Genomic DNA, 25792 nt, shown 5'->3' on the forward strand with positions numbered 1-25792 from the left:
TTTCATGACAATGGGTGTGTGAGGGTGTGAGGGGGATTCCAAGATGGCAGGTAAAAGTTGCTATGTCTTCACAGTGTTAGTTTGGTATAAATACTCTGTCACTTCCACCAATATTCAAATTGGCAATGAAAGTGACATGGCCAAGCCCAAAGTCATTACAAAAGAAAGACTTGTGGCCCAAAAATTTAATCTATCACTACAGGAGGGATATTTAGTTTAAAATGGATACCCAAAGAAACAAAGAAAAAAACATTTCCATAAAAGAACACACTTTTTTAATCCAAAATTACCGCACATACATACAAATAAATAACCTAGTTGTGCTTATTATAAGTATATATTTATTTCAGATAAAATAGATTATATTGGGAAGCTGGAAAGATGGACTAGTCAGTAAGATGTTTGCCACACAAAGATGAGGACCTGAGTTTGGATCCCTCCCACATACAAAGCCAGGATTTGTGGTATGTGCCTGTAATTCCAGCACTAGAGTGGAAAAGACAGAGGGAGCCCTGGAGGATCTAGCTGCCCAGACAGTCCAGCTGAATTGATGAACTCCAGATTCAGTGAGAAACTCTGTCTCAAACAAATATGGTGATCTGGGCCTCAGAGATTCCTCAGTGATTAAGAGTGCATATTGCTCTTGCAGAAAACCTGAGTTTGGTTCTCAACACTAATGGCTAGAGGTTCAGAACCATCTGTAACTTCGGCTCCAGGGGAGTCCGAGATGCCTGGCCTCTGCAGACATGTGAAATCATCGTGTACATACCACCCCCCACCACTCTCTCACACACAAATGATTTAAATATAATTCCCATTGTAATGAAATCTTACCAATCTCTTTAGGTCTAAAATAAATTACAGTTTTACTCTTAATCTTGACTTTCATTGAGTGTTTTAGGCTATATGCAGATTTTTGAGTATAGGTAAAATATTTTAGTTGGACAACCATGAAAATTTTTTGGAGGGATTAGGATTTGAAATAAAAGGAAAGGAAAGAGATAAGATATCTGCAGCAATTAAGGTACCTTATAACTTAGGAAAGAATTTGCTCAAATGGAATGAAGAAAGAAATGCTTAGAATCAGTAAGAATTCAAAACTTGGTACTGAAATCCAGACCATTAAATGAAGCAGGCCAGATGCAGAAATAGGTGCCTCCCGACAAAGGTGGAGTTTTCAATACTAAAGTTGTGGATGCTTCAGATGTGTTTGCAAACACTGGTTACTTAAGCATATTGTCTATTGTCTCTCCACATGTCTGCAGAGGCCAGGCATCTCAGACATATTTGCCCATGTTTTGCTTATTGTTTATAAAGTCATTGGTCACCCAATATTTTATTTTGTAGCAATTCTCTCTCTCTCTCTCTCTCTCTCTCTCTCTGGTGTGTGTTCATTACTGTGTATGTGTTTATGAGAGTGCATGCCAGGGGATGATGTCGGTTATCTTCCTCAGTTATTCTCCACCTTAGTTTTTGAGACAGGGTCTCTCAGTGAACCTGGAGTTCACTGAATTAACTGACCTGTAAGGCAAATAACCTCCAAGGATCCTCCTGCCTCTGCGTACCCAGTTCTTGTGTTGCCTTGTCCAGGGCTCTGAGGATCCACACTCAGGTCCTTGTGTTCACACAACAAATGCATTATTGACTGAGCCATATCCTCATTGACCATTTTTAGACCAGAAGCATTGATAAGATCTGTACTAATTCTTGGGCTTATTCTCAGGAGCATGCTTGGAGGTTATATATTACATAAAACATTGATCATTTCTTCCCTATTCCTGGTATTTTCTGTTTAATTTGTCTAGTTATAATCAAATTTCATTAATAACTCCCCTGATATGTAGTTAATGAATGTTTAATACTTAGGCACTATACACACACACACACACACACACACACACACACACACACACACACACACTTCTTAATTGTAGAGCTTATCTATATGCCAGACACTAGGATTTTCTATTCACTTTAATTAAGTCTTATTCTGTAAAGCTGTCATTTAAAGTGGAGCACAGGACTTTGCGTCAACTATTTCTTCACAGGCTAGCTAATGACAGCTGAGGAGACTTTCATCCCCTTCAGGCAGGAATGAAAAACTTGCCTCAGCCATTAATTCTTCTGATGAAGAGGTGATGGCTTTCCCCGTCACAATGCTCCTCTTTCAACAGTTCTTCCCAAGAAGCCTGGAAGCCTGGTACTGTGAACATGCCGAGGAGCCCGTCTGCAGGTCCAGATAGCGAGGAGACGTCACCCCTGAACGTGCCTCAGAAACTCCTTTGAAAATAGCTCTGTATTTCTGTCCATTGTGCTCAAAATGGATGGTTTTATGTCAATGAATGCATCTTTCTATGGACAAGCTATAGATTAAAAATCTGCCTGAAGTGTAATTATGCACATAGGCTATACAATGATATGTGGAAACATAACCCACCAGTTCAGATAATATCCATAACACAAATACACCCTCCTGAAATATAATGTGACTTGTCTAATAGAAAGGCTATATGGAAAATAATAAATGGTTATATATGCATTGCATTTATTTATTTAAAGAGGAGTTTATATTCATAAATTTTGGGCAGTACTCCTTAACTGGAAAGCACTGAAAATCTGATAATGTTGTTGGTCTGGACATACTTCCTGGAGTTATGTCTTGTCCACTTTTTACGTTTAAAATCATCTGAATTGTCCCTCTGCTCTGTAGTTCACTTATCTCCCACACATTTACTTCAGCCATAGATGTTTTCCCCCAAGGAAATATCTTAGGTGACAATCATCTCAAACATGATGATCTCTGTTTACTTTGTGGATTCCAGTCCGTCTGCCATGCACATCCTGGAGCACATGTACTGTTAGGTTTGAATGTGTTTACTCACTTGGTCCTTGGCTACTGGTGCTGTATCTAGAGGTTGCACAGGCTTTGGGATAGGAGGCCTAGCTGGTACATGAGGGCCACTGGAGTTAGACCTTAAGGGTCATTGCCTGACTTCTTCTGGCCAGAGCTCTCTGCTTCCTGTCACCTCACATCTGTGACTGGACACCTCATGCTTAAACTGCTCTTCCACCCTACTGAAGACTATATACACCCTGTACTGTAAACTCAAGTAAATCCTTTCTCCCCTGAGTTGCTTCTGTCTGGTATTTTGTTAAAGCAACTGTAAAAGCAACTAACAAATGTACTTTCCCAAGATCATGTTTTGTATTTCCCAAACTCCAATTCATCTGTGTATTTAATTGTAAATGATAAAAGGCATTATGTACACAGAACTTACTCTGCCAAGAATTTTTAGCATTGCTGGGAAGTGGGGCAAGTATATAAGTATCTATCACTTGAGAAGTAGGAAGAGGACTGTGAAGTGGCCGAAAGGATGGCTAAATTGTGAAAACCTATGTGGCAGAGGGTGGTTTTGGTGTAGATCATCAGACTAATGTTACACACTTCATGCACAGACACGAATATTAAGAAAGGCAGAGAAGCACATTGAAATTACTGAATGTTTTTTTAAATGCATAGAGACCAGTACAGCTGTGAGAGAAAATAATTTAAAGGTGAGCCACTGAAGCTAGTGAGTGAAGAGCAACCAGACTAAAAAATAATGACAAAGTGTCTCATTCAAACCAAAAAACAGGCTAATTTCCTAGACATTGAGACATATTTCGAGGAATTTTCTACTTGTGACATGAATATGGGTCTGAACAGTTACAGTCTTTACAAATTCAACTAAAGCATCATAATATGCTCGGCCTCAGCAATGACATTTATTTCTCTGTCTTAGTTTTGAAATTTGAACTTTATGCTGAACAATTCATAACAATTTCCTAGGGATGATGACAATAAATGAGGCTCTTTATAAAACTGTGTCCCTTGTAAACTGTTCCTTCTTCACAATGTATTACAAAATCCATCCCATGTGGAATGAAGAAGATACGATGGATAAATGGCAAGTGATGTGGTTAAGAAATAACATAGCACGATTTTCTTCATGGCTTTGGATAGGCAAGTATTTCTCCTGCGGGGTCAAGGGCTACTGAAATGACTTGGGGATTAAGAACACTTGCTGCTCTTGGAGAGGACATGGGTTTGGTTCTCAGTCCTGATGTGGTGACTCACAACTTTCTGTAACTCCTGTTTCGGGACACCTGACATACTCTTCTGGCCTCCATGGGCACCAGGCATGCCTTTGGTACACATACCAGACAAGCGTGCACTTATTCATACATGTAAGGGAAAAATAAATAAATCTTTAAAATAAATAAATAAATCTATACCAGTTCTATTTCTTAAAATACCAAGCACATGGAATCTATTATTACATATCCTTAGGAGAAGAATTGAAACAATGTCTTGACAGATGAGATATGGGGTCATAATGGTTTAGAGCAACTGCCATCACTATAACACATACTCACTTTTGGAAATTCAGGGGTAGGCTAGAACATTTTAAGGTAATTCCTTACTCTGCACATATACAGAAAATTACAGCATGAAGAATATGGCACTGGCAAAAGAAGAATCATTTCAGAAATGCGTGACTTAGAGTGCTTTGGACTGCAAGTAGCTAGATACTCAAGCCAAGCTAGTGTGGCTTAGACATGCATTTATAATCTCACATAACAAGAAAATGGGGGGGGGTCTAGTGATGTGTCAGGAGCAGGGAGAAATGGACACACTTTGTCCTTTTGCTCAACAGGTAAAGAGGTCTTTGCCTTTAGTAGGTCAGTCTTCTTTACACATGACAGCTGATTTACAGATTATAGAAATTAGCACCTAAAGATACATTTTCTTTTTATGGACCTCTTTTGATCACAAAAGAAAACCTTTCCAGCTCCTTTCCTCAGCCCTAACTACAGGCCTGCCTTCCTTGCAGTATGAGCAAGTATGCTTGAGCTGTCTGTTAACTAAGCTAGTTACTGCTGCTCCAATCTGTTGTGATGACTTGTCTAGAACAAGCCACCCTCCCAGCTTGCTGTCTGACATGAGGAGGTAGATACTCCTAGTAAAACCAGTGGGTGTGGACTAAAGAGGAGGGAGATCTGGTGTTGGCCGGTACCCAACAATGTCCGCCACAAGACAGCAGAAATTCTACCACCCACCATGGCTTTACAAGGGAGGAACTGCTTCAGCCGAAAACCAAAGTTCTACTTTGACATGAATTTTATGTGGACACGATGTTTTCTTCTGTTTACAAATAGACTTTGCAACAATAAACCAAAACATGCACAGTGTACTTCTTGATTATTCAAAACAGCTTATAGACCGAATTGGGAGTGAAAAGCTTATTGAAAGGTTAATGTTTAGCATGGCGACTATTTAAGCCATTCTTTTATTAATATACGATAATTTCCTTACCAAATTTATTTTATTTTCTTTAATCCCAATAAAAGTCTTTTCCAAATATTTCAAATATATGCAGTTACTTTGAACAGGTTTAACTCAGTTCCCTGTGTGGTTTTCAATGATGCATCAGGTGTGTGGTATATTCGCCGTCTCCATCTTCAGTAATATCGCCATTCCTTTACAAAGAACTCCTGCGGTGAACTTGCCTATCATTCGCGCCTGCACAAGCCACTCGTCTGAATGCCAGGCATGAGGATCACGGATTATTTTAAACCTACAAATATACAGCCATTTTGTGTTTAAGAGGCTAAAGATAAAAATTGTGAGTCTCCACCAAAGAAAGTTCTACGTGGGCCACTACTTACTCCTCCTGATAGGTCTGTTTCCCATTCTTCCCTGTGCCAGGCAGCAGGGACTCGCCGGGTACAGGGGAGCAGCTAGTAGTGCCTGCAATGATCTGAGAAGCCCCGCCACAAGGCTTTTATATGATCTTGTGTGATACTCCAGATACAAAGACAAAGTAAACCTGTTGCGATGAGGACTCACTAAGGAACAGAGACAGAGATAAACTAAATAACCCACTTCAAAATAAAAATGCACATGTACAACACAGCACTCAGTAGGGCGACACGTTATGAATTTAAAATTAGTGAATTCCTACTTTAGGTTGCAACATGTCTGTCCTGGGACTGAGACTTGAACTCCTGTTAATCTATCCAAGATAAATTAAAGGACCCTCTCTTATTTTCACAAATGCCAAGTGCTGCGATCTCTTTTGAGAAGTCAATGTTTCATGTTTTATGACTGGAGTAGAGGTCTCAACTGTCAGGCAATATCTGCCTCAATAGTCTTCCGAAACCCTTCTGCATCTGGTCCTCATTAAGGCTTAGAAGCCAAAGAATGATTTCTCCCTTCTAGAAACTAGGGCCTAGAGACCTATGGGTCCCCATCAGAGAAAATGAAAAAACATGTTTTCCCTTCATCCGGCCCCCTAGATCTCCTTTTGTGTGTACAACACTGAAGGTTCTGAGCGCATCTCCATGCCCACCCACCAGCTCCTTTGCAGCCAAGCTATTAGGGAATCTTAGTGCCTCATCAGAGAAGAACAAGGGGGAGGGTTCCCGATGGCAGATGAGCTGAGAGGGGCGGGAGAAGTTCGGGGCTCTCCAACCCCCCAGGGTCCAGACCATCCCCGCCCCTGTCGCAGAGGCTCAGAGCACGCCCACGAAAGCTCCTGGCTTGCTGCTGTCGACTCTCTCGTGGGCCTCGGGCCAGGACTGGGTGGAGGTGGAGGTGGGGGTGGGCAAGGAGGGCTCTGGCGTCACGTGCCTGCGCAGGGACCTCAATAAATGCCCGCGAGCGCTGGGGAGCGGCGGAAGCGCCTGGCGCCGGGGCTCTGCACGCTGAGACTGCACCGGGCTGAAGCTCGAGGTCGCCGCGGTGCCTTCCCCTTGCCCCACCCCTCCTCCAGCATCGACGGCTCCGGGACACAGGGGGCCCCACTCTGCCCAGAGAGCTGCTTTCCGCGGCCCCTCTGCTCTCTAACTTCGGGGCCTGCGTCCGCTGCTCCTCCCAGGTTTGCGAGGAGTCGCGGAGGTAGGGACTTCAGCCAGCTCGGAGTCCCTCGGTGGCCCGGTCCCTCCCTTCCCATTGCTGTGTCTGTGCCGTCCTGTGTGGAGAGGCTGGGGGCAGCTGCGGAGACCCGCCGTCCTGCTCGGCTCAGCTCTCGCGCGGGGAACATCCACACTGGAGAGGTAAGGGCGACTCACAAGCTGCATCCAGAGAGGTCCAGATGCCAGGTTTTCCCAGCTCCCCTTTTGGAAACACGATCTAGGGAAAACACCAACTTGGAGAGAGAGGTCTGGCCCAGACTGGGTAGGTGGGTTGCAGGGCAGGAACCCGCAGCTACAGAGATGAGCCTGACTTAGTTCATACAAGTGACTTCTTTGGTTTCACGCTGTCCTGGGCGCGCCCTCTCTGCCCGGTTCTGAGAACCGCGGGCTCCTGCTGTGTGTGAGAGGCTTGCTCTCAAGTTCTCTGGGAGCATTCTTGGTGGGTCTGGTTCACAAGTTGGGCACAAACTTTGCAGAAAACATAAGTGATTTCTTCATCTGTGGGTGGGTCAAAGAAAAGTAGCTCCAGGGACCCGAGCCATTCATTCGCAGTGATTCATCGGGCCCTCTCCAGGTACCCATGGGTGCAGGCATGGATAGTGTAAAAATCCGCTCGCAATTTCAGAACATTATGGACATTATGAATAGCTATGAACCACAAATGAGATACTGGGTTATTGTGCCTTAAATTAAAAAAAAAAGAAAGAAAGAAAAAGAAAAACTCTTGAAAGTTTCTACAGAAAATATAAACCCTAGACAAAAATAAAACACTGTACCAATTGTATTCTTTGAAGGCTAAATGTAATCTGTTATTTAAAACCTTGTAATTCAGAAATTATTCTCAAGCTTTGAGCTTCCTGGCTACTTTCGTCCTTGACTTTTGGCTTCATGGGTAGCTTGGAAAAATATTTTCTGCAAACAGTGCGCTGTGAAAATTCTCTGTGGGGAAATGGGGGCCATAGAAAAGGTGTTTTCAAAAGCTGAGTGGTTACTTGTTGAAGTTTGCTATTAGAAAATAAATTCATCTCAATCACGTGACATGTCTTATAGCCAAAGGGAGTGGAAGAGCCTATCTTGGAGATTTTCCCGGGGAAACCCCGAGGCCATTCATTATGATGTGTACAGCTCCGGAGTGGCTCAGAGTGACCGCACTGCTCTTCGTGGCTAGAGCGGTTCCAGCGATGGTGGTTCCTAACGCCACTTTGTTGGAGAAACTTTTGGAAAAGTACATGGATGAGGATGGTGAATGGTGGACAGCCAAGCAGAGAGGGAAAAGAGCCATCACAGACAATGACATGCAGAGCATCTTGGACCTCCATAACAAACTGAGAAGTCAGGTGTACCCAACGGCTTCTAATATGGAGTACATGGTAAGACATTTTTCACGTGGGATGTATCAAAAAAATGTTTATTGGTGCATTCAACGCCATAGGTAAATTGCTTCATGCTATTCTTTGATCTATTTATCACATGCTCTGTTTTAATTTTAAGTTTTCTTCGAGTATATCCTTATCTGCCCACTCTTTTGTTCATGTTCCTGTTGTTAAGAGTGTAAAATTAAGTAACTTCCCACCCACTCTTCCTACTAAGCGTTCTAAAAACCTCTGATCCGATCTGAAGGAAGCTCAACACCCTCCTAAATGGCCTCTGGATTGACTTTCAATTTCTTTTTATTACATATATTTATTTTTGTGTAGGGGATCCCCATGCCATGATGAAAGGATGTCAGTCATAGGTCAACTTTCAGGAGTCAGTTCGCTCTTTTGGCATGTGAGTCCAGGTCATCGATCTCCAGTCATCAGGCTTGGCATTTATTGGCTTAGCCATCTGGCCAGCAGCCCCTGTATTGACTTTCAATTTACTTAGTAGAAAGATTCTGCCACAATGCCTGATAGAACCTTCCTATAAATGGTGGAGCATTATAAACACCCAAGACTGAGACTTTGTGGAGAGTTTTGTATTGTGGGAGCACAGGTATGTCCCCAGGTAGACTTCTGTTTCTTGCAAATATGAAAATCACTTTATGGTTGTTTTATGTTAGACTGCTACGGCCATGGGTTACCTCCATGTATTTATTGTTTGTAAGCTTCAAAGTATAAATACAACTCTAGGCAAAGAATTAAATTCTAAAGAATCATTTTGTCCTTAGTCACCTCATATAAATTAACTGGTTTGGGAAACAAAATTAGTTCTTTAAAATTATTAGCATACCTTACATATTTAAACAGGCTTTCAAACTGTATTATATTACTCCCGTGAACTCAGAATGCACTGTGTTAGCGAAGTCTGATAGCAAATACTTTGATGACAGCAAAGCGCATTTAATGAACATTCAAAAGCATAGTTCTCCTTTAGACACCGTTGTAGGGTGCAGTAGTGACAGTCATTCCAGACGTCCCTTTTCTCCCTGTATTTACCTTAGTCCTGATGGATATTCCTTTAGATAAATTTCTAGAAACATGGCAGTTCTAACATTCCATGACCCATTACAAAATAGCGCATTACATTATTTTAACTTTTACTTTAAAATATTTTACCCTAAAGAAAGCAGGCAGCATTCAAGACACCTGATCAGAAACTGGGAATTTGGGCCCATATGGAAGCTAGAAAGAAATTCTGGCATCATCACTGATTGGCTGTGTGAATGGCCACATAGTATCATGTTCCTTAAGGCCATGCCAGGAGGGGTTGTGATGATTCACTGAGATAGCCTATAGTTTAATTCTTTAAGATACATATTACGAGGCAACAATATGTCACTGAAGAAATAAGTAATGGAATTTTAGGCTTCCTCACATTCTTTACATTTGCCATCTAAAGAGATTGCACCCTCTTCTCAAAATTCCATGCAGGATGTGACAAATCATGCTTATTTTGGAGTGTTTGAGATGAAAATTTCTCTAACTTCCTTCATTAGTGAGCCTCCAATGAGATCAAACTGTGGAGCCTCTCTAAGTTGACCATTGTACACTTATTCCATGATGGCTAGCCATGAGTAGCTTTATGTGAGTGTGGTTGTGTGTATGTGGTGTATATGGGTGTACATATACGTGTGTGTGTGCACATGTGTGTTTGTGGGTGCACATGCACTTGTGTGTGCATGCATATGGAGGTCTATCACTCCCTGCCTGAGCATTATTTGAAATAGGGTCTCTCACTGAACCTGGAATTCACTAAATCAGTAAGACTAGGTGGCCGATGAGATCCATGGGTCCTCTGGTCTGTGCTTCTCCAGTGTTCGCATTACAGATTGGCACCACTTGGCCTGGCTCAGGAGCGTGCCTCACTCAAGGGAGTGCCGAGGATGTAACCAGGTGCTTGTGTTCTGTGGTAAGCACTTTGTGGATTGAACCATCTCTCTAGTCCCTCCACTAACTTTTTATTTAAAATAAAGAAGAACTTGGGGCTTCCGTATCACGAAAGGGAATGTGAGGATCTCTGTATGTGATTTAATATGCATATCATGAAAAATATTCTGTGACTATTTTTTCCCTATGTCTACTTACAAAATAAAAACAAAAACCCAACAATAACTACCCAGAGTATGTTTGATGTCTAGTTTGGGATGTTTATTTGGGTTTCATTTTTGTTTCATTGGTTTCTTTCTATCCTTGAAATGTAGATCGAGAAAGCAGCCAGGGTTTATGTTGTGTTGCCCTGAGATACTATTAACATTGGAGCTGTGTGCTGGCTTTAACCAGACTGTAGAGCTCTGTGCTCCACTGTAATACTGAGAGATGTTAATTTTCAAATACACACTGAAGGGGTATTACAAAGTGATTATTGGGAATATTATTGACTTTATGAATTTCATAGGAATGAAAGTGCAGATACTGATCAGTCATTTAGAATATAGTTAGCTCAATGATTTAAAATTATTTTAAGAAGTAAAGCTTAAATCTAAAAGTTGGCCGTAGAACCATTTTCTGTGTAACTTTAAATGTCCACTTACACTCTATATGTCTTTTCAGATTAACTGCTGAGATAACCAATCTCCTTATTTATAATTGTTTCCTATTTCAGTCCTACAATAGCAGGGTCACACACTGACTCACTAAGGTCATGTCCCCACTCCTACCCTATCCTTACTTCACTTGTAAGTTAAAACCCTCCTGTGTAAAGCTATGACTTTTCTTGAAGAGCTTATAATTTGACAGAGGAAAGAGAATAGATAGCCTTGAAATCCTCACATATATGGGATCACAAAATTCTTTGATTATGCCTATGAGTGATGCCAAGGGGACTGAGGGTAATGAATGGTCCTTGTGAGAGCTTTTCAAAAGTAACTTTGAGGTGCTTGCTGTTTATTCATGGTGATCAACACCACTAACTGAAGGCAAGAGCAGATAGCCAGTGTCAGTCTCTGTCAGCCTGCTTTGGGAGAATCAGAATAAGTAAGTTCAAGCACAGAGCTTGGGGAAGAATCTAGAACCATAGAAATGATGTCAGAAACTAGAAACCCTAGGGAGAGTGATTTTCTACATTTGGTTTAGAGAGAATTGAGAATTGAGCTGTAGGCATCAAATGAAGGGACAAGGGATTACCAAGTAAAAACACTGGCTTTGGATGTATACAGCAGCAGGCTCACATCTTGTCCCTGCTGCTTACTGGAATGTGAACTCTGATCCTTTGCTGCCCTTCTGGGCCCTGGCTACATTAGTGGTAAAGCTGGTGGAAAAATACAAAGCCCAGAGGTTACATTGAAGTGAGATGTTTGACTCTGTGGAATGGACATACCTTCTTCCAGCCTGCTGTCATGTGGGTTTATGACTCCGTGGTAGAGTTTGGTCATCTAAATTCTTCTTTTCTTCAACATTGAAAATGTCTTCTCTGGGTTTTGCTTTATCAGTTCCATTTAAATACCATCAGGCTTCCATGGCTCTGTCTTCCATACTTCCATCTGGGAACCCTCTCTGCATTTCCTTCATGTGTTTCCTAGTATGCGTGGGGTGGTCTCCATGTAGAGCCATTCCACAGTAACTTCCAAAGAAAGTCAAAGGCCCTGTGGCGTCTGTTCGGCCTCTCCAGGAAACAGACAAGTAATTGTATTCATCTTCAAGTCCACATCTCTGACTTCCTACCCACACCCATATATAAATACACACCTGCTAACCCGGGTCATGACATTTGTCTCACGGATCTCGTTAAGCCCATCTCTTCTAGTTCATTCTCACCTTTGTTCCTCAGCTCAAACCTGCCTAGGCAGCACAGCTTCCCCTTTAGCAGGCTGCGCGAATTCATTCTTGTTTTATAGCTCAGGTCACCCTCCTCACAGCTGGTAAAGCCGACTTTCTCCTCAGCTTGGCTGTGTTGGCCACTCAGTTGAACAAAAGTTCATTGGATTCCTCCATGGTTCCTAAGTATCTAGAGTTAACTCAGGAAAGTAAGAACCCGTAGTGTGTACCAAGGTCCTCAGCTACATGTGTTCACACTGGCACACTTGCTGTTCTTTTTTTAAATTTTTAAATTTTAACTTTATTTTATAATTTAATTTAATTTTACATATCAGCCACGGATTCCCTTGTTCTCTCCCCTCCCCCCCCATCTTCTCCCCCCCCCCCCCAGCCCATCCCCATTCCTATCTCCTCCAGGGCAAAGACTCCTCTGGGGATTGAGTTCACACATGAACTATGAACCAATAACTGAGGAGCCCCTAACTGGATCAGGCCCTCTGGATAAGTGAGACAGTTGATTAGCTTGATCTGTTTGGGAGGCATCCAGGCACTGGGACCAGGACCTGTCCTCAGTGCATGAGCTGGCTGTTTGGAATCTGGGGCTTATACAGGGACACTTGCTGTTCTTAACCAAGGACATGTTTCTGTGGCTTCTTTCCCTGTTTGGTATCATCCACATTTTTATGCCTGAGTCCACCTCTTCCTATCAGACTCCTGTTTATCCCTCAAAACTGAGCTCAGATGCCATCCTTCTTATCCCTTGTCTAAAGCATTTTCTGATGTGTAGCCAGAAGTTCCTCTGGTCCTGCCTAGCTCCGCGGTAGGAACGAATCTCTTGTACCCGTCTCCCTCAGCCTCTTGGTTCCAAGTAAACACACAGAGGCTTATATTATTTATAAACTGAAGAGCTAGCTAGCCAGAAGCTCTTTCATCTTAAATTAGCCCATTCCTATTAATCTATGCATTGCCACTCGGCTGCTGGCATCTCGTTGTTCCTTTGGCGGCAGGCTGGCATCTCCCTCCGACTCCATCCTTCTTTGACTCGTCTTCAGTCTAAATGTATCAACTAACCTATTTCTGCCCTGCCATAGGCCAATGCAGCTTTATTTATCAACCAATCAGAGCAACACACATTCACAGTGTACAGAAAGACATCCCATAACACTTCCCCTTTTCTGTCTAATCAAAAAGGAAGATTACAACTTTGACAAAGTAATACTACATATAATAGAACAGTTATCAAGCAAGAATTACAGTTACAATATCTAGTCTATTTGTATTTGGCAAAGTTAAATAAAATATTCTATCATCTGTCCTATATTTGTGAGTCTAAAGTTTCATATCTAATTTATCTCTAATCATAACCTAGGAAAAATATAATTGTAACAATCTAGTCTTCAACTATATTAAAGACCTCAGAAGGATATAATATTACCTAAATAAACAGGAAGTACATTGTAAGCAACTTTCATAATTCTAGAAATGACAGAGACAGCTGGCTCCCTGGATAGTCATCCAAAGTTCCTGTCCAACATTGACGCATCCATCTTCAGCCTATAGGCTTAGAATCTCTCAGTCACCTCTCCCTATGTCCTGCAGAATGTCTGGCAGTCTCTTCTGTGAAGCAGGAACCTAAAGGACCATCTTGCCTTGTTTTAGTAAAACACAGTGGTCATTTTCCAATGAGTCCTGTATGTCCAGTTTATACGTTATCCTGTCAAGCAGTTGAGGCAAGGGCACTTTTTTGCCTAGTGACTAACTTTTGCCACAAAAAAGCGAACTCCATTAATGGGTTTCTTTGATGCTCATCATCCTCCTTGAAGTAATTGGTGTTGCTAGGAGCAGATGTGTTTCATTGTCCAGAAACATTTTAAATGCCATATTCTGTAGGTCTTTGAAGTGTTTGAAAGTTACTTACCTAATTGAAATATATCTATGTATACCTAGAAAACTAACATGACTATAAGTTTGATTATCATAGATGACTAATTATTAATCTGTATTTCCTAATTATACACTACAATTTTAAATGAGTTGCATCAACATAATACCTTAAACAAGAGTAGAAATATATATACATTATAACAGAATTAACTTTAAATTGTTGCAATAAACTGAAATCTATAGCAATGTAAAACATTTCAAACAAATTGTTGCTCTTTAAAAGTAGATTCAATAATCTACCCTTTCATTCTATCATATTTATATCACCAGTGGGCCCATTCCTCTGACCCATTCTAAAGTACATCATTGCACCTCGTTTATACTCAAGTTTCAGTGAAATATATGCATGTCTTATTCTAAGACTTTGACTTCCTAGAAAGGTAAGGATTATAACGTATTTCTATTTATGACTCAGTGCCCACTGCAGTAAAAGAATTGCCTATGCAGTAAATGTTTGTGGTTGTAGATTATTAAATTCTAAACTATATGTGGTAAATGAAGGCATAGGAGGAAGAATGAAAACGATAATATCTGAGACAACTGTGGAGAACACACATAAATTAAATTAAATATTCTCTCTCAAATAGAAGCTCCTTATCTAGGCCTTTAGAGAGAAAAGGCAGAGAAAAGGTAGTGGGGATTTACTACTATCCACAAATTGCCTCGTGTGGCTGAGAGAGTGTGCTTGGGAAGTGGTATGGAAAACGAAGACAGAGATTTAATTGGGAGGATGTTATGGGTCACCTTTTGTCAGTATAAAAAGCCATTTGAGCACTTGAATAGAAGACAAACTGATTTTAGGATTGTTCCAGGCTCCACTGGAAATGGCGTGTAGGTAGTTGGAACTCAACTGTGTGCATCAATGTGATGATGTGGCAGCAGCTGTCCAGTCGACAGTGACCAGGGGTGGCCTGCAGTGGGGAGGGGTGAGAAGTGGCAGGAATATGAATGTTACCTCCTGGCAATTCATTTATCCTGAGAAATTCAAAGAAGTTTTGTTCCAAGACACATAAAGTTGACTTGGCTAGCAGGCAGGCCAGCAGACGGAATGCCCTCTCTTGGTGAAAGATCTGTCCAAACTGTGATGCATAATTTTGAAAATTAGTGGCAGTTTCCACTCTTGTTTGCATATGAATGGAAAACATTATTCATCCTACAAACTTGAAAGGACTTTCAGAAAGAACAATGTAAAAATTCTAGAAATCACTGATTACATGCTATTCAACACAATTCTTTGATTAAAGGAGGCAGAACCCACACTCTAGGCGTTTTTTTTTTTTTTTTTTTTTTTTTTTTTTTTTTTTTTTTTTTTTTTTTTATCCAGAACAGAATAGTTGTTTTCCTACCTGATCTGACCTTCTCTCTCCAAATCCAAAGTTGTCTCTTACTCTCTCTGTAATAGAAGATGAAAACTTTAGTGTGATATGCACAGCAGCACAGAGGCCAATTTCTGTTCAGATCGTCATTGTGCTATCATGGGTGGATCATTTGAGCTCATTTATTAAAAAGTAGTATTGTTGCTTTGCATGTGGCAAATGCCTATGTGTCCTTGAGGGACTGACATCTTTGAAGGTACCATTTTCTAAAATGGGGAATAGTTTGTATAGAACAGCTTTTGTTATAGGAAGCTGGAGCTCAGTGTTGGACATTATGTAGATATCCTAGTGAATTTATTAGAATGTGGTTAAGGTGTACAGCAGTAGATGAATGATGTCCAGTTATGGCTCATGAGCATTCAGACAGTAAAGTCAGGAAGAGAGCTCAGATCTCCATAGATAGAGACATTCAAGACATGAGCTCTTGACCTCTTCTGAAGATGGGAGGTGTGGATAGTGTGAAGGAACTGCAAAGAAAATGGGGAGTTAGGAACTGGGATAGGAGCAATGAGGATGGGTTGTGTCAAATACTAACTGGAGAACAGCAGAAAGGTAAGGAACTTGTAAACGATACTTTAAGAACTCTAAGGCAGTGAGAACAAGGATGCTTTATGATGTATTTGATTGTGTGGGAGCCACTAGAAATTTGAGATATTCCAAGGCTGGTTCAAAGAAGAATTAGATAGAAGAAAGTAGCATGTCTTTTCATTTTTTTTTTCAAAATCAGCAGCATTTTATATAGGCTGGTACTATTCACAGTGCTAAATCTTTTCATGCCAAAAGTTTTCAATTTCAATTAGAGATCACTTCTCAAACCTAGTGACAGTTTATAAGAAAATGCAATATCTTTGCATATTCAGCTGTTTTTATTGTATATCTTCATGAAAAATTGAAAAATATTCATGTATACAAATATAATCACAGTCAAAAAGGATGCCGAAGGGGAAACGGGCCAAGGTGAAGAGGAAATCATAAGGTCTTTGGGGACAAGACTGAATTTGAACTGCCATGTCATCCTTAATTCCATTCAGTGCTCAGTGAAGAGATGGGGCTTGATATAAAAATAAGGGAATGGGTGTAGATATTGTCAGGAGTTATCTCTGTGTGAAACAGCTTGAGTCCAAGGGAAGATTGTTATGGACATCTTTGTCCCTTGAATGCTTTGGGTTGAGCCTGAAACACAGCACAGGGCTGTTAAACCAACAGGAAAGGGCCGCCAGGAGCTGGGTGCAAGGACTCAGCCAGAGTGGAGGGACAGATGGCATCCTCAGCTGTCGCTTAAGGCAGGAGGAGAGGGCAAAGAGGGCAACACTCTTTCAGTGCTGTTGAGAAGAAGACAAATCAACAGCGGCTCCCTCAGCGTGCCAGCCATTGGTCGCATTCGGTAAAAGAACGTCCGCAGTGAGGTGTGCCCAGAAGCCTCATAGAAGAGCTGAGAAAAGGGAGCTGAGCAGATGGTGACGTTACCTCAACTCCTTGAGATGTTGCTGTGAAGACCAGAGAAATGGGAGGGGCGACTAATGGGGACGACGGCAAAGATGTTGCTCTTCATTTGAAGAGAAAGTGTGATCACATTAAGGGAAGGACCTTGCGTAGGAGGGAGGAAGCATCGCCCCCACAACGTCAGTTCGTTTGTTCCAGCAGCAGCTCAGAGGCCACAAGTGTGTAAACAGTTGGGTTCATTTGATAAAGAAACGAGATTCTTTTTTGTGGTACTGCTTTTGGTTTTCCTAGTGAGCTCTAGAGTAAAATCCATCAGCCGAGTCTGAGCAGACAAGGATGAAGAGGGTGTAATGGAGAGCGGACATTGTGACATAGCATCTTTGGCTCTTCTTTGCAAGGGGCTGGGTGGAGTCGAATGCAGGTGGGATTTGAGTTACTGCAAGCTCACTTGTTTCACACTGCTCAGAGTTCAGGGGTGGGACCACAGCCTGGTGTGGCCTGGGTTGGGGATGCAGAGCTATATTGGAAGACACAGTCACCATGGACAAGGAGTTGGCTTGGGATAGAAAATATATATATTCTCTGACTACTCTTTGTCTTCCACTGATTAGAGATGGCCAAAATCTAAGGGACAAGTGAGCTCAGGTAACAGCTAAGTGTGAGTTGAGCCTTGAAGCACAGAACATAGCAGTATCTGAGATGGCTGTGCAGAGATCAATGAAGACTGCTTATCATAATTGTTCTCAGATGATCAAATAGAGAAATACTTGAAAGCCATTATATATACCATTATACATACCACAATATATAAATATGAAATATATATTCATGTTTGTGTGCATATATTCATACTCATACATATAAAGTATCATAGTCCTTGTTTATTATCATTTATTATTTAACTCTTCAGGGAAAATTATTCCTCAGCAGTCCCTAGAAGTCTCATAGAAAATATTCTGCCTATCAAACTGGTTTTAACTGCCCTAGCAATCAAGTAAAACAGAGAATATAGGATTTATGTAGCTCCCACTAGCTGGAAAGATACCAATTTATCACTTTGGGGAAGAATTATTAATACAGATAGCATAGACTATGAAGATAGCAGTTTTGTTGAAAGTATGTAAACTTGCATTGAATGATTCTAATATCAATCTTTGATTTAAATGGAAGTTTTTTGGGGGGGGGTAAATTGTGGTTTCAGTTTCTTTTTTTTTATATGCTTTCTTTCACCAATTTATCCAAGAAAGAGCTTTTCATTTTCAGTCTTAAAAAAAAAAAAAAGACACTTCCAAGTACAGCAAATAGAAACAATAAGCTTTTCATTCACCTTCAAAAATCTAAGATACTGGTATTTACTACTGTTTGATTGTGAAATGCCCCGCCCCCAGGATCATGTGTTTGAGCAGTTGGCCATCAGTTGATGGTCCTGTTCTGGGAGTTTATAAGGTCTTCATCACAGTCACGTGGAGGCCAGCTGGTACAGAGAGGCCATTAGGGATGGGACTTGAAGGCCATGCCAACTTCAGCTTCCGATCTGACTCATTGCAGCCTAGCTGCTGCCACACAAAGAACTGTGGCTTTCTGGTCACTTTGCCACAGATGAAACTGCTCCACCATACCTTCCCTGTTACAGTGGGCTATATTCCTCAGAAATCTAACCCAAAACAGAGCTAGCCTTCTTGACATTGTTTCTGACAGATTCTTTGGTCCCAATGATGAGCAAAGTAACTAATACAACATGTAAATATAAAATCTTCATATGTAATTAGATATTGTAATTTATCTTGAGGAGTTTTTCCAATCCTGCATTTTTCTAGGTTCGACTTTCTAAAATTTATTGGGCTATAAATAAACCTAGTGAAGAAATTTTCACAAATTGATCCCATACTCACAGATCAAGATGTAGAGGGCTAATCAGTTAGATTGTTGTTTTTGTTAAAGTGTGCAATTTGTGTTTATATGCAAGTGTGTGTATGCAAGTGCATGTGTGGGCTGGAGGTCAACATTGGGTGTCTTTATCAATCATAGCCTATGCATCTCATTTTTGAGACAAAGTTTTAATGTCTCTTGAACTCACTGATTCACCTAGAATGGCGACCAGCAAGCTGCAGGGATCTTCTGTTTCCATCTTCCCAGCACTGGGATTACATGTGCCTGTGTTCCTAGGTTTTCATGTGCGTTGTGGGATCTGAATGAAGTTCTCATATTTAAGTAGTAAGTGCTTTAACCTACCTAACACATGCTTTACCCCAGATTGCACTTTTTCAATTACTCAGAGATTTTCCTAATTACTATGGCCTCCTGAAATATCTAGAAGGCATTTTTAAACATTAAACTACTCTTTTCTTTTTAAAAAAGACTTTTGAAAAAATTTTTATGCATATGGGTGTTCTGCCCGTGCGCCACCTGCATGCAGTGTCTCCAGAGACCAGTGAGGGTGTTCAGTCCCCTGGAACTGGAGTTAGAGATAGTTGTTCACTAATATGAGGTGCTGGGAATTGAACCCCAGGTCCTGTGAAAGTGTAGCCAGTGCTTTTAAGCATCAGGCAATATCTCCAGTCCAAACTCTTTCCCTCTTAGTTAAACATCAATAAAAATAATGAAGTCATTATAGCCTGGTTTTCCAGAAAGTCTATAGAAAGGTAACAGCATTCACAAAAAGAATTCAAGTTTGCAGACTTTCCTTTTGTGTGACACAGGTGCACTATGGTTGCTTTATCCCAGGAATGTTTGAGGCAAGAAACCTGGGCTGTCTGTTTCTGAACCAAGTCCACGTTCAGCAGCATCCTTGGACAGTCAGGTCTCCTCTAAGTCAAGTTATATATTAGGAGACACAGAAAACTCACAAGACATGCAAAGCAGGGTTCTGCTTTTTTTTTTTTTTTCGAGACAGGGTTTCTCTGTGTAGCTTTGTGCCTTTCCTGGGACTCACTTGGTAGCCCAGGCTGGCCTCGAACTCACAGAGATCCGCCTGGCTCTGCCTCCCGAGTGCTGGGATTAAAGGCATGCGCCACCACCGCCCGGCTAAAAACTTTTTTTTTTTTTTTTTTTTTTTTTGAGACAGGGTTTCTTTGGGTAGCTTTGCGCCTTTCCTGCAACTCACTCGGTAGTCCAGGCTGGCCTCCAACTCACAGAGATCTGCCTGGCTCTGCCTCCCCAGTGCTGGGATTAAAGGCATGCGCCACCACCGCCAAGCTGGGTTCTGCTTTTAAAATTCTCATCTGGAAATTAAAATTCAGAACAATGGAGACAGAGAAAGAAGAAAATATAACAATTGATAAAATATGTGTTTAAACATATCGAGAGGGTGGTCATTCAAGATTGTTGGAATGAACATTTCTTGAGGGATGTTCGGAGTAATTAAGGACAAGAAAAAAGAATGACCAGTCCTCTTGGAGAAACACTAATGAATTCAGCATCCAAGAAAGATGAATGGACAGGTGTGGACTCTGATGCTTTGTATTCTTATTGGTCCTGACTCCAGGTGTTGGACATGTCAGAACTTCTCTCCCGTACAACTGAGTTGTCTTTTGCATTTTGACAAGAAGCCCCTTAAACATGTAAAAGTTTGGTAGTGTAAGTTGTAGAGGGCCAGCAAGGAGGAAAGTCGGGCTATAAAGGCCTTGACAGTGACATGAGGTTAATGAGTACAAATTCTGTAGAAAAATGTAGGAATGGTATCAGATTAATATCTGCTTTACCCCACTAAGACAGTCTGTCCTGTCTCATGCATCTCTTTGATGCTGAACATGGTACTCGTGTAATGTCAGACCACTGAAGTTGTCTGTTGAGTTTATCTGCATACTAAACTTCCATTTCAGAAATTAAACTTAATAAAACGGAAAGACAGTATTCTAAATGGTTAGTTTGCTGCTTTCTGTAATGGTATCAAGGCTTTGTGTGAAAATAGATTTTGAAGGAAGCCTGCCTCACATCTCTGTGGTTTCCAGGAAACCCGAATAAGAACATTTATTGCCTTAGGGTAATGCTGCTTTCTCAGTCTCTGCAGCCTCTGAGACTACTGAGTTCCCTCTCACTACAGAGTCCTTGAGAACAAATAAAGCAGAGTCCTTAAAACCTGAAGTCATGCCCAAACTGGAAGGAATGTGTTACAGCTCTCTCCCATAGGGTGTGTGTGTGTGTGTGTGTGTGTGTGTGTGTGTGTGTGTGTTTGTGTGTGTGTGTCTCTGTGTGTGTGTGTGTGTCTGTGTGTGTGTGTGTGTGTGTGTGTCTCTGTGTGTGTGTGTGTGTCTGTGTGTGTGTGTGTGTGTGTGTGTGTGTGTGTGGTATATGTAGTTGGGAAATAACCATGTTTTTCTTTTCAACATACCTCATGCACTCATTTTATGAAGAAATGATAATTTTAGTATAGGTTGACTTCAAATTACTGCTGGGTGAATAGTTCAGAGGAAGAAAAAAAAAAACCTCTTAAGCCATCTTGATTTGATTTACAGCCAAAATTTAAATAGAAATGTGTAGAGTCCAACCTATATTTATATCATATGGGTATAAATTATTGGCAATCTTAAAGCCTGAAATATTATGTTGTAGGATGAAAATGCACATGTACCAAAAAGCACACATATATGCACTGTGCTGTCATTAGGTCTTTGTAATCATTCATCCAAGACAGCTATATTTTCAGCACTTTATTCTGGAAAATTTTTAAAATTTACATTGTTTGTCTTGACCTAGACACTTAGGCATGATTGAATTAGATAATCACTTTCAATGATTACAAATTAATATTTATAGAATATTGATTTAAAGTTAAATTTAGTTGCATGATTTTCTGCTGTAGTCCTTACAGTCCAAAATGATTTTATGAATAGATTTATATACGTATGATTATAAATGAATTCTGTTGACTCTTTTCTCTTGTTTTCAATGGGTTATAAAAATACTTGATGCTTTTAAAATAAGCTGTTTCTTCTTTTTGAGATTATAAAGTGATCACACAATTCCCCACTTCACTTTCCTATCTCCAAGCTCTCCCATATACTCCTCCTTGCTCAAGTCCTTTTCAAATTCATGGCCTCTTTGTTTCACTAATTGTTGTTTTATATATATATATATATATATATATATATATATATATATATATATATGTATGTATGTATATGTATATATATAACAAAATAAAGTACACACACATATGTGTATATATATATATGTGTGTGTGTGTGTGTGTGTGTGTGTGTGTGTGTGTGTGTGTGTATGTGAGTGTGTGTGTATGTATGGATCCGTATGAGTTATCCACAGTATGTACTGAGTTACTTTGTATTTCATCTGACAGATTTTTATGGTTAAGGAAGGTTAGTCTAACATGTTTGAGCATGCTTTAAATTTTTTTCACTTTCTGTGTAACAGATATAAACACTGTTTTGGAAAACACAGATTTATGAGTTAGTAGCAATTGTATATCCTCTCTCAAAAGTTTCAGTTTCTATGGAAAACCTCGCAGCCCAGAGTATACAGTCAAGTGCAAAGCAAGAAGAAACTGGCTCTCAGTAGTCTCCAGGACTTTCCTGTGGGCTCACCTGGGTGGTCCTTAGGAGAGGGTGGTGGGTGTGAAGCTCTCACTTATTTACTGGACCGGGGCCACCATCACCTGAGGGTCTGTACTCTCTCTGGTCTCAAGCCTGGGCCAAGAACTCTCGCAGCTGCTGCTCCCTCTGTGTGGTCCTTCCACAGTGTCCTTCCCGCCAATTTTCCTCTGTGGTTGGCTGCATAATGTGTTGGCTCTAGGTAGTCAAGATGTATCTGAAAAGAACCGAATAGAAGCTCTGTTTCATAACCTAGCCCCAGAATTCTCAGGGCCTCATTCTGTTTGTTAGAAGTGAGTCACCATGGCTCTGATTGAAGGCAGGGAGGCAGGCATTCTACAATACATTGCATAGGATGAGTACTTAAAAATCAGCACATGCTCTGTGTGTGCTTTTGCTCTTGTTTCTGAATCTCCTTTAGCATGAGGTTGGCCTCCTGGGAAACATGTGGATTGGTGTGGATTTGTAATGTGATTTAACGCACTGTGGGAAACCCAAGTTTTAAGATTGGAGACAAAACGTTTTTGTCTTTTAAGGACACTCTGCATTCCTGATGACTCTGCCTGAAAATCGAATTGCTTTGGGAAAGTGATTATTTTTTCAAATTTTCTGGGTACAAAAGGAAGACAGCATTTTGCCCATGAATAAAATATCCATTCATATTTCTTGTGTAAATTTTTGTTGAATAGGCAATAACAGTGACTTGAATATTTTGTATAGTAAATTAAAATGTGTTATTTAACTTAAACAAATAATGAAATTAATAGCTTACTTATATCTGCAAATAAAGTACTTACCTGATAAATATTTATTGGCAGCATATACTTCTGATGTCTATGGTAATTTGGAGTATTTGATATCAATCCAGAGTAAAAATAAAGTTTTTACTGAAAACCAAGTATTGTTTACCTCTCTTTAGTTTTTAGTTGGATGTAGAAATGTTTTTGTATTTTGGGTAAATGATAAAGATATAGTATATTAAGAATATACTTATCTAATGTAAAATTTTACTTTGTGACTGTGAAAGTATTTTCCATATTTCAAATCCACAATTGAAAAGGAAGAAATACTCACATATGAAAAATATATAATTCATATAAAAATTATATGAATAATACAGTTCCATCCCTGTATGTGTTTGTGCATGTGTGTCTGTGAGTGTGTATGAATGTGTATGTGTATATATGAGTGTTTGTGCATGAGTATACATGTTTGTACTTATACATGTGCATGCATACTTATGTTCATCAGTGTGTGCATGTGTATGTGTGTGTGTATGAATGTGTATGTATATATATGAGTGTGTGTACAAGAGTATACATGTTTGTGCTTATGCGTGTGAATGCACAGCTGTGTTCGTGAGTGTGTATGTGTGTGTGTGAGTGTGTGTGTGTAGGGCCAAGGGATTTTTCATGAGACCTTTTAGCTGTGGTCATATTATGGTTCTTTCAGCTTCTAAATCAGAGGAAGCAGACAAGTTTCCTTGGACCCTGGTCCTTACCTTTCTTAGCTTCTCCATTAACTCTCTTCTAAAATTGTGGGGAAGTCAACATGCTTGAGGTTTCTAGCCTCTATGGCCAGATTTCTCCATCACTGATCTGGACTTGATCTTATCCATGTATTGCTACTTAGCCAACCTTCTGTCTTGTTCTCTTTGTGGCATCATTGCCTGTCTACTCCTAAAATCTCCTTGGTCTTTTTGTAGTTGAATTCACCATTAGCTATTTTCTAGCCCTTATGATTTATTTTTCTTGGCTTTTAAAAAATACCATCTCATTGTCTTTTCCCAGTTTTAATAATTCTAGAATTCTTTATCACTCTCATTGTTCTATGTCATTATTAACATCTGTATTTTTCATTAGATCTACCTATGTGTGTTCTTACACTCTATTTGGTGTGCATGTCACTGTCCTATTGGTGTGCACATTGCAGTCTTGTGCACTTCCACCAGAGGAACACACAGACACATGGCTGTGATTTCCTTTATGCCTTGGTGGTAGCTGTATTGCTCCACCATTTCTTTTCCCTGTCCTCTTACCCTCAGTTACCAATTGACTTTGAGGTGTCTAAATACCTGTGTATTGTTTTTTCCTGTCTGCTCTTCTGCAACCCTGTCCCTTAAACTGTTCAAATGTTCCATTCCTGGGACTGTTTTCCTGTCCCTTCGTCATGTGGGGTCCTGTTCTGGAAAGTGACGGAGAGCTCAGTTCTACATGGTTTTGTGATTTTAATATTGCGTGTAGTGCCTATGTTCTGAATCAGTAACAATGGGACACTAAATCCAGAACTTGGAAAACTCATTAAATTATCAATTTGTATTTTCTTTATAAATTATTTTGTAAATAAGAATCATGTGTACTCTATTGTAGTCAGTTCCATTATTTTTTTCATGTATCCAACATGTATTTATTTGTCACTGTGTCTATATGACGGACACAGAAAATAGACTAAAGGTCTACCAGTAGAAGTTGAATGATTACCTCCAGGCAATTCATACTCTCGTGGGAGAGGTAGACATGTAAATCAACATTGCCATGCCTGCTGATTGTGCCAAACAAAGGAATGTAGCAAAGCTCTGAGAGCACCCAGGAGGGCGGAGCTTACTTCTGGGAGATTTGGAGAGGTAACCCGGAAACCATGTTAGGTAATGCAGAATAGAAAGCCAAGAATAGAGTTCTGCCTGGCGAATAACCAAAGGATGCTTAGACCAGGATCAAGCCCTGCAGGTATAACATGCTTTAGGTATGGAGACCTTGCACTCGATGCCCTTGGGATTTTGTTGGCCACATTTTAGGGAGATGAGTCAGGTAAATGCCTTTGTGATCACTTTGGAAATTCTAAAAATGTGCAGGCACCTTAGAAAAGGGAAAGATGTAGCCAAAGAAGTTGAGTAGGAAGGAAAAGTTCAGGGTAGCAGATGCGGAAAAAACCCAGACCAATGTCTTCACTTAATAAAGAAAGAAGAAAGCAAGAACCCAGTAATTTGTATTTGAAGAAATGTCCGGTGTGCACATTGTATGATTGTGTATGTTCTGTTTTCCCTGCAGACATGGGATGTGGAGCTGGAGAGGTCTGCAGAATCCTGGGCTGAAACATGTTTGTGGGAGCATGGACCAGCAAGCCTGCTGCCCTCCATTGGACAGAATTTGGGAGCACACTGGGGAAGGTAGTGGAAAGCACAGCTTTTTGTTTCTGGAAACACAGATGTCGTGAATGAGATGTTTATTAATCTATCATTGCAAACTTTCTAATGTTTGGTACCTAAGAGTCAAAGAGCTAATCACAGACAAAGAAAACTCTAATAACCTACCAGAAGAGTCACCAACGTCCCCGCTTATTTTTGCATTGTTTG

At 40.5% G+C, this 25792-nt stretch overlaps 1 protein-coding gene across 1 annotated transcript in view; it reads left to right on the forward strand.

The window, feature by feature from the left end:
- Positions 1-6723: 6723 nt before the first annotated feature.
- Crispld1 (cysteine rich secretory protein LCCL domain containing 1) overlaps positions 6724-25792 on the forward strand; it is a 35569-nt gene continuing 16500 nt past the window's right edge. Inside the window, exons 1-3 of the mRNA XM_028874030.2 lie at positions 6724-7098; positions 8008-8327; positions 25488-25606. Coding sequence (XP_028729863.1) covers positions 8070-8327; positions 25488-25606 — 377 coding nt within the window. The 5' untranslated portion in view covers positions 6724-7098; positions 8008-8069. The remainder of the gene's footprint in view (positions 7099-8007; positions 8328-25487; positions 25607-25792) is intronic.

This window comes from Peromyscus leucopus, chromosome 2 (assembly GCF_004664715.2).
Source record: "Peromyscus leucopus breed LL Stock chromosome 2, UCI_PerLeu_2.1, whole genome shotgun sequence".
NCBI lineage: Eukaryota > Metazoa > Chordata > Mammalia > Rodentia > Cricetidae > Peromyscus > Peromyscus leucopus.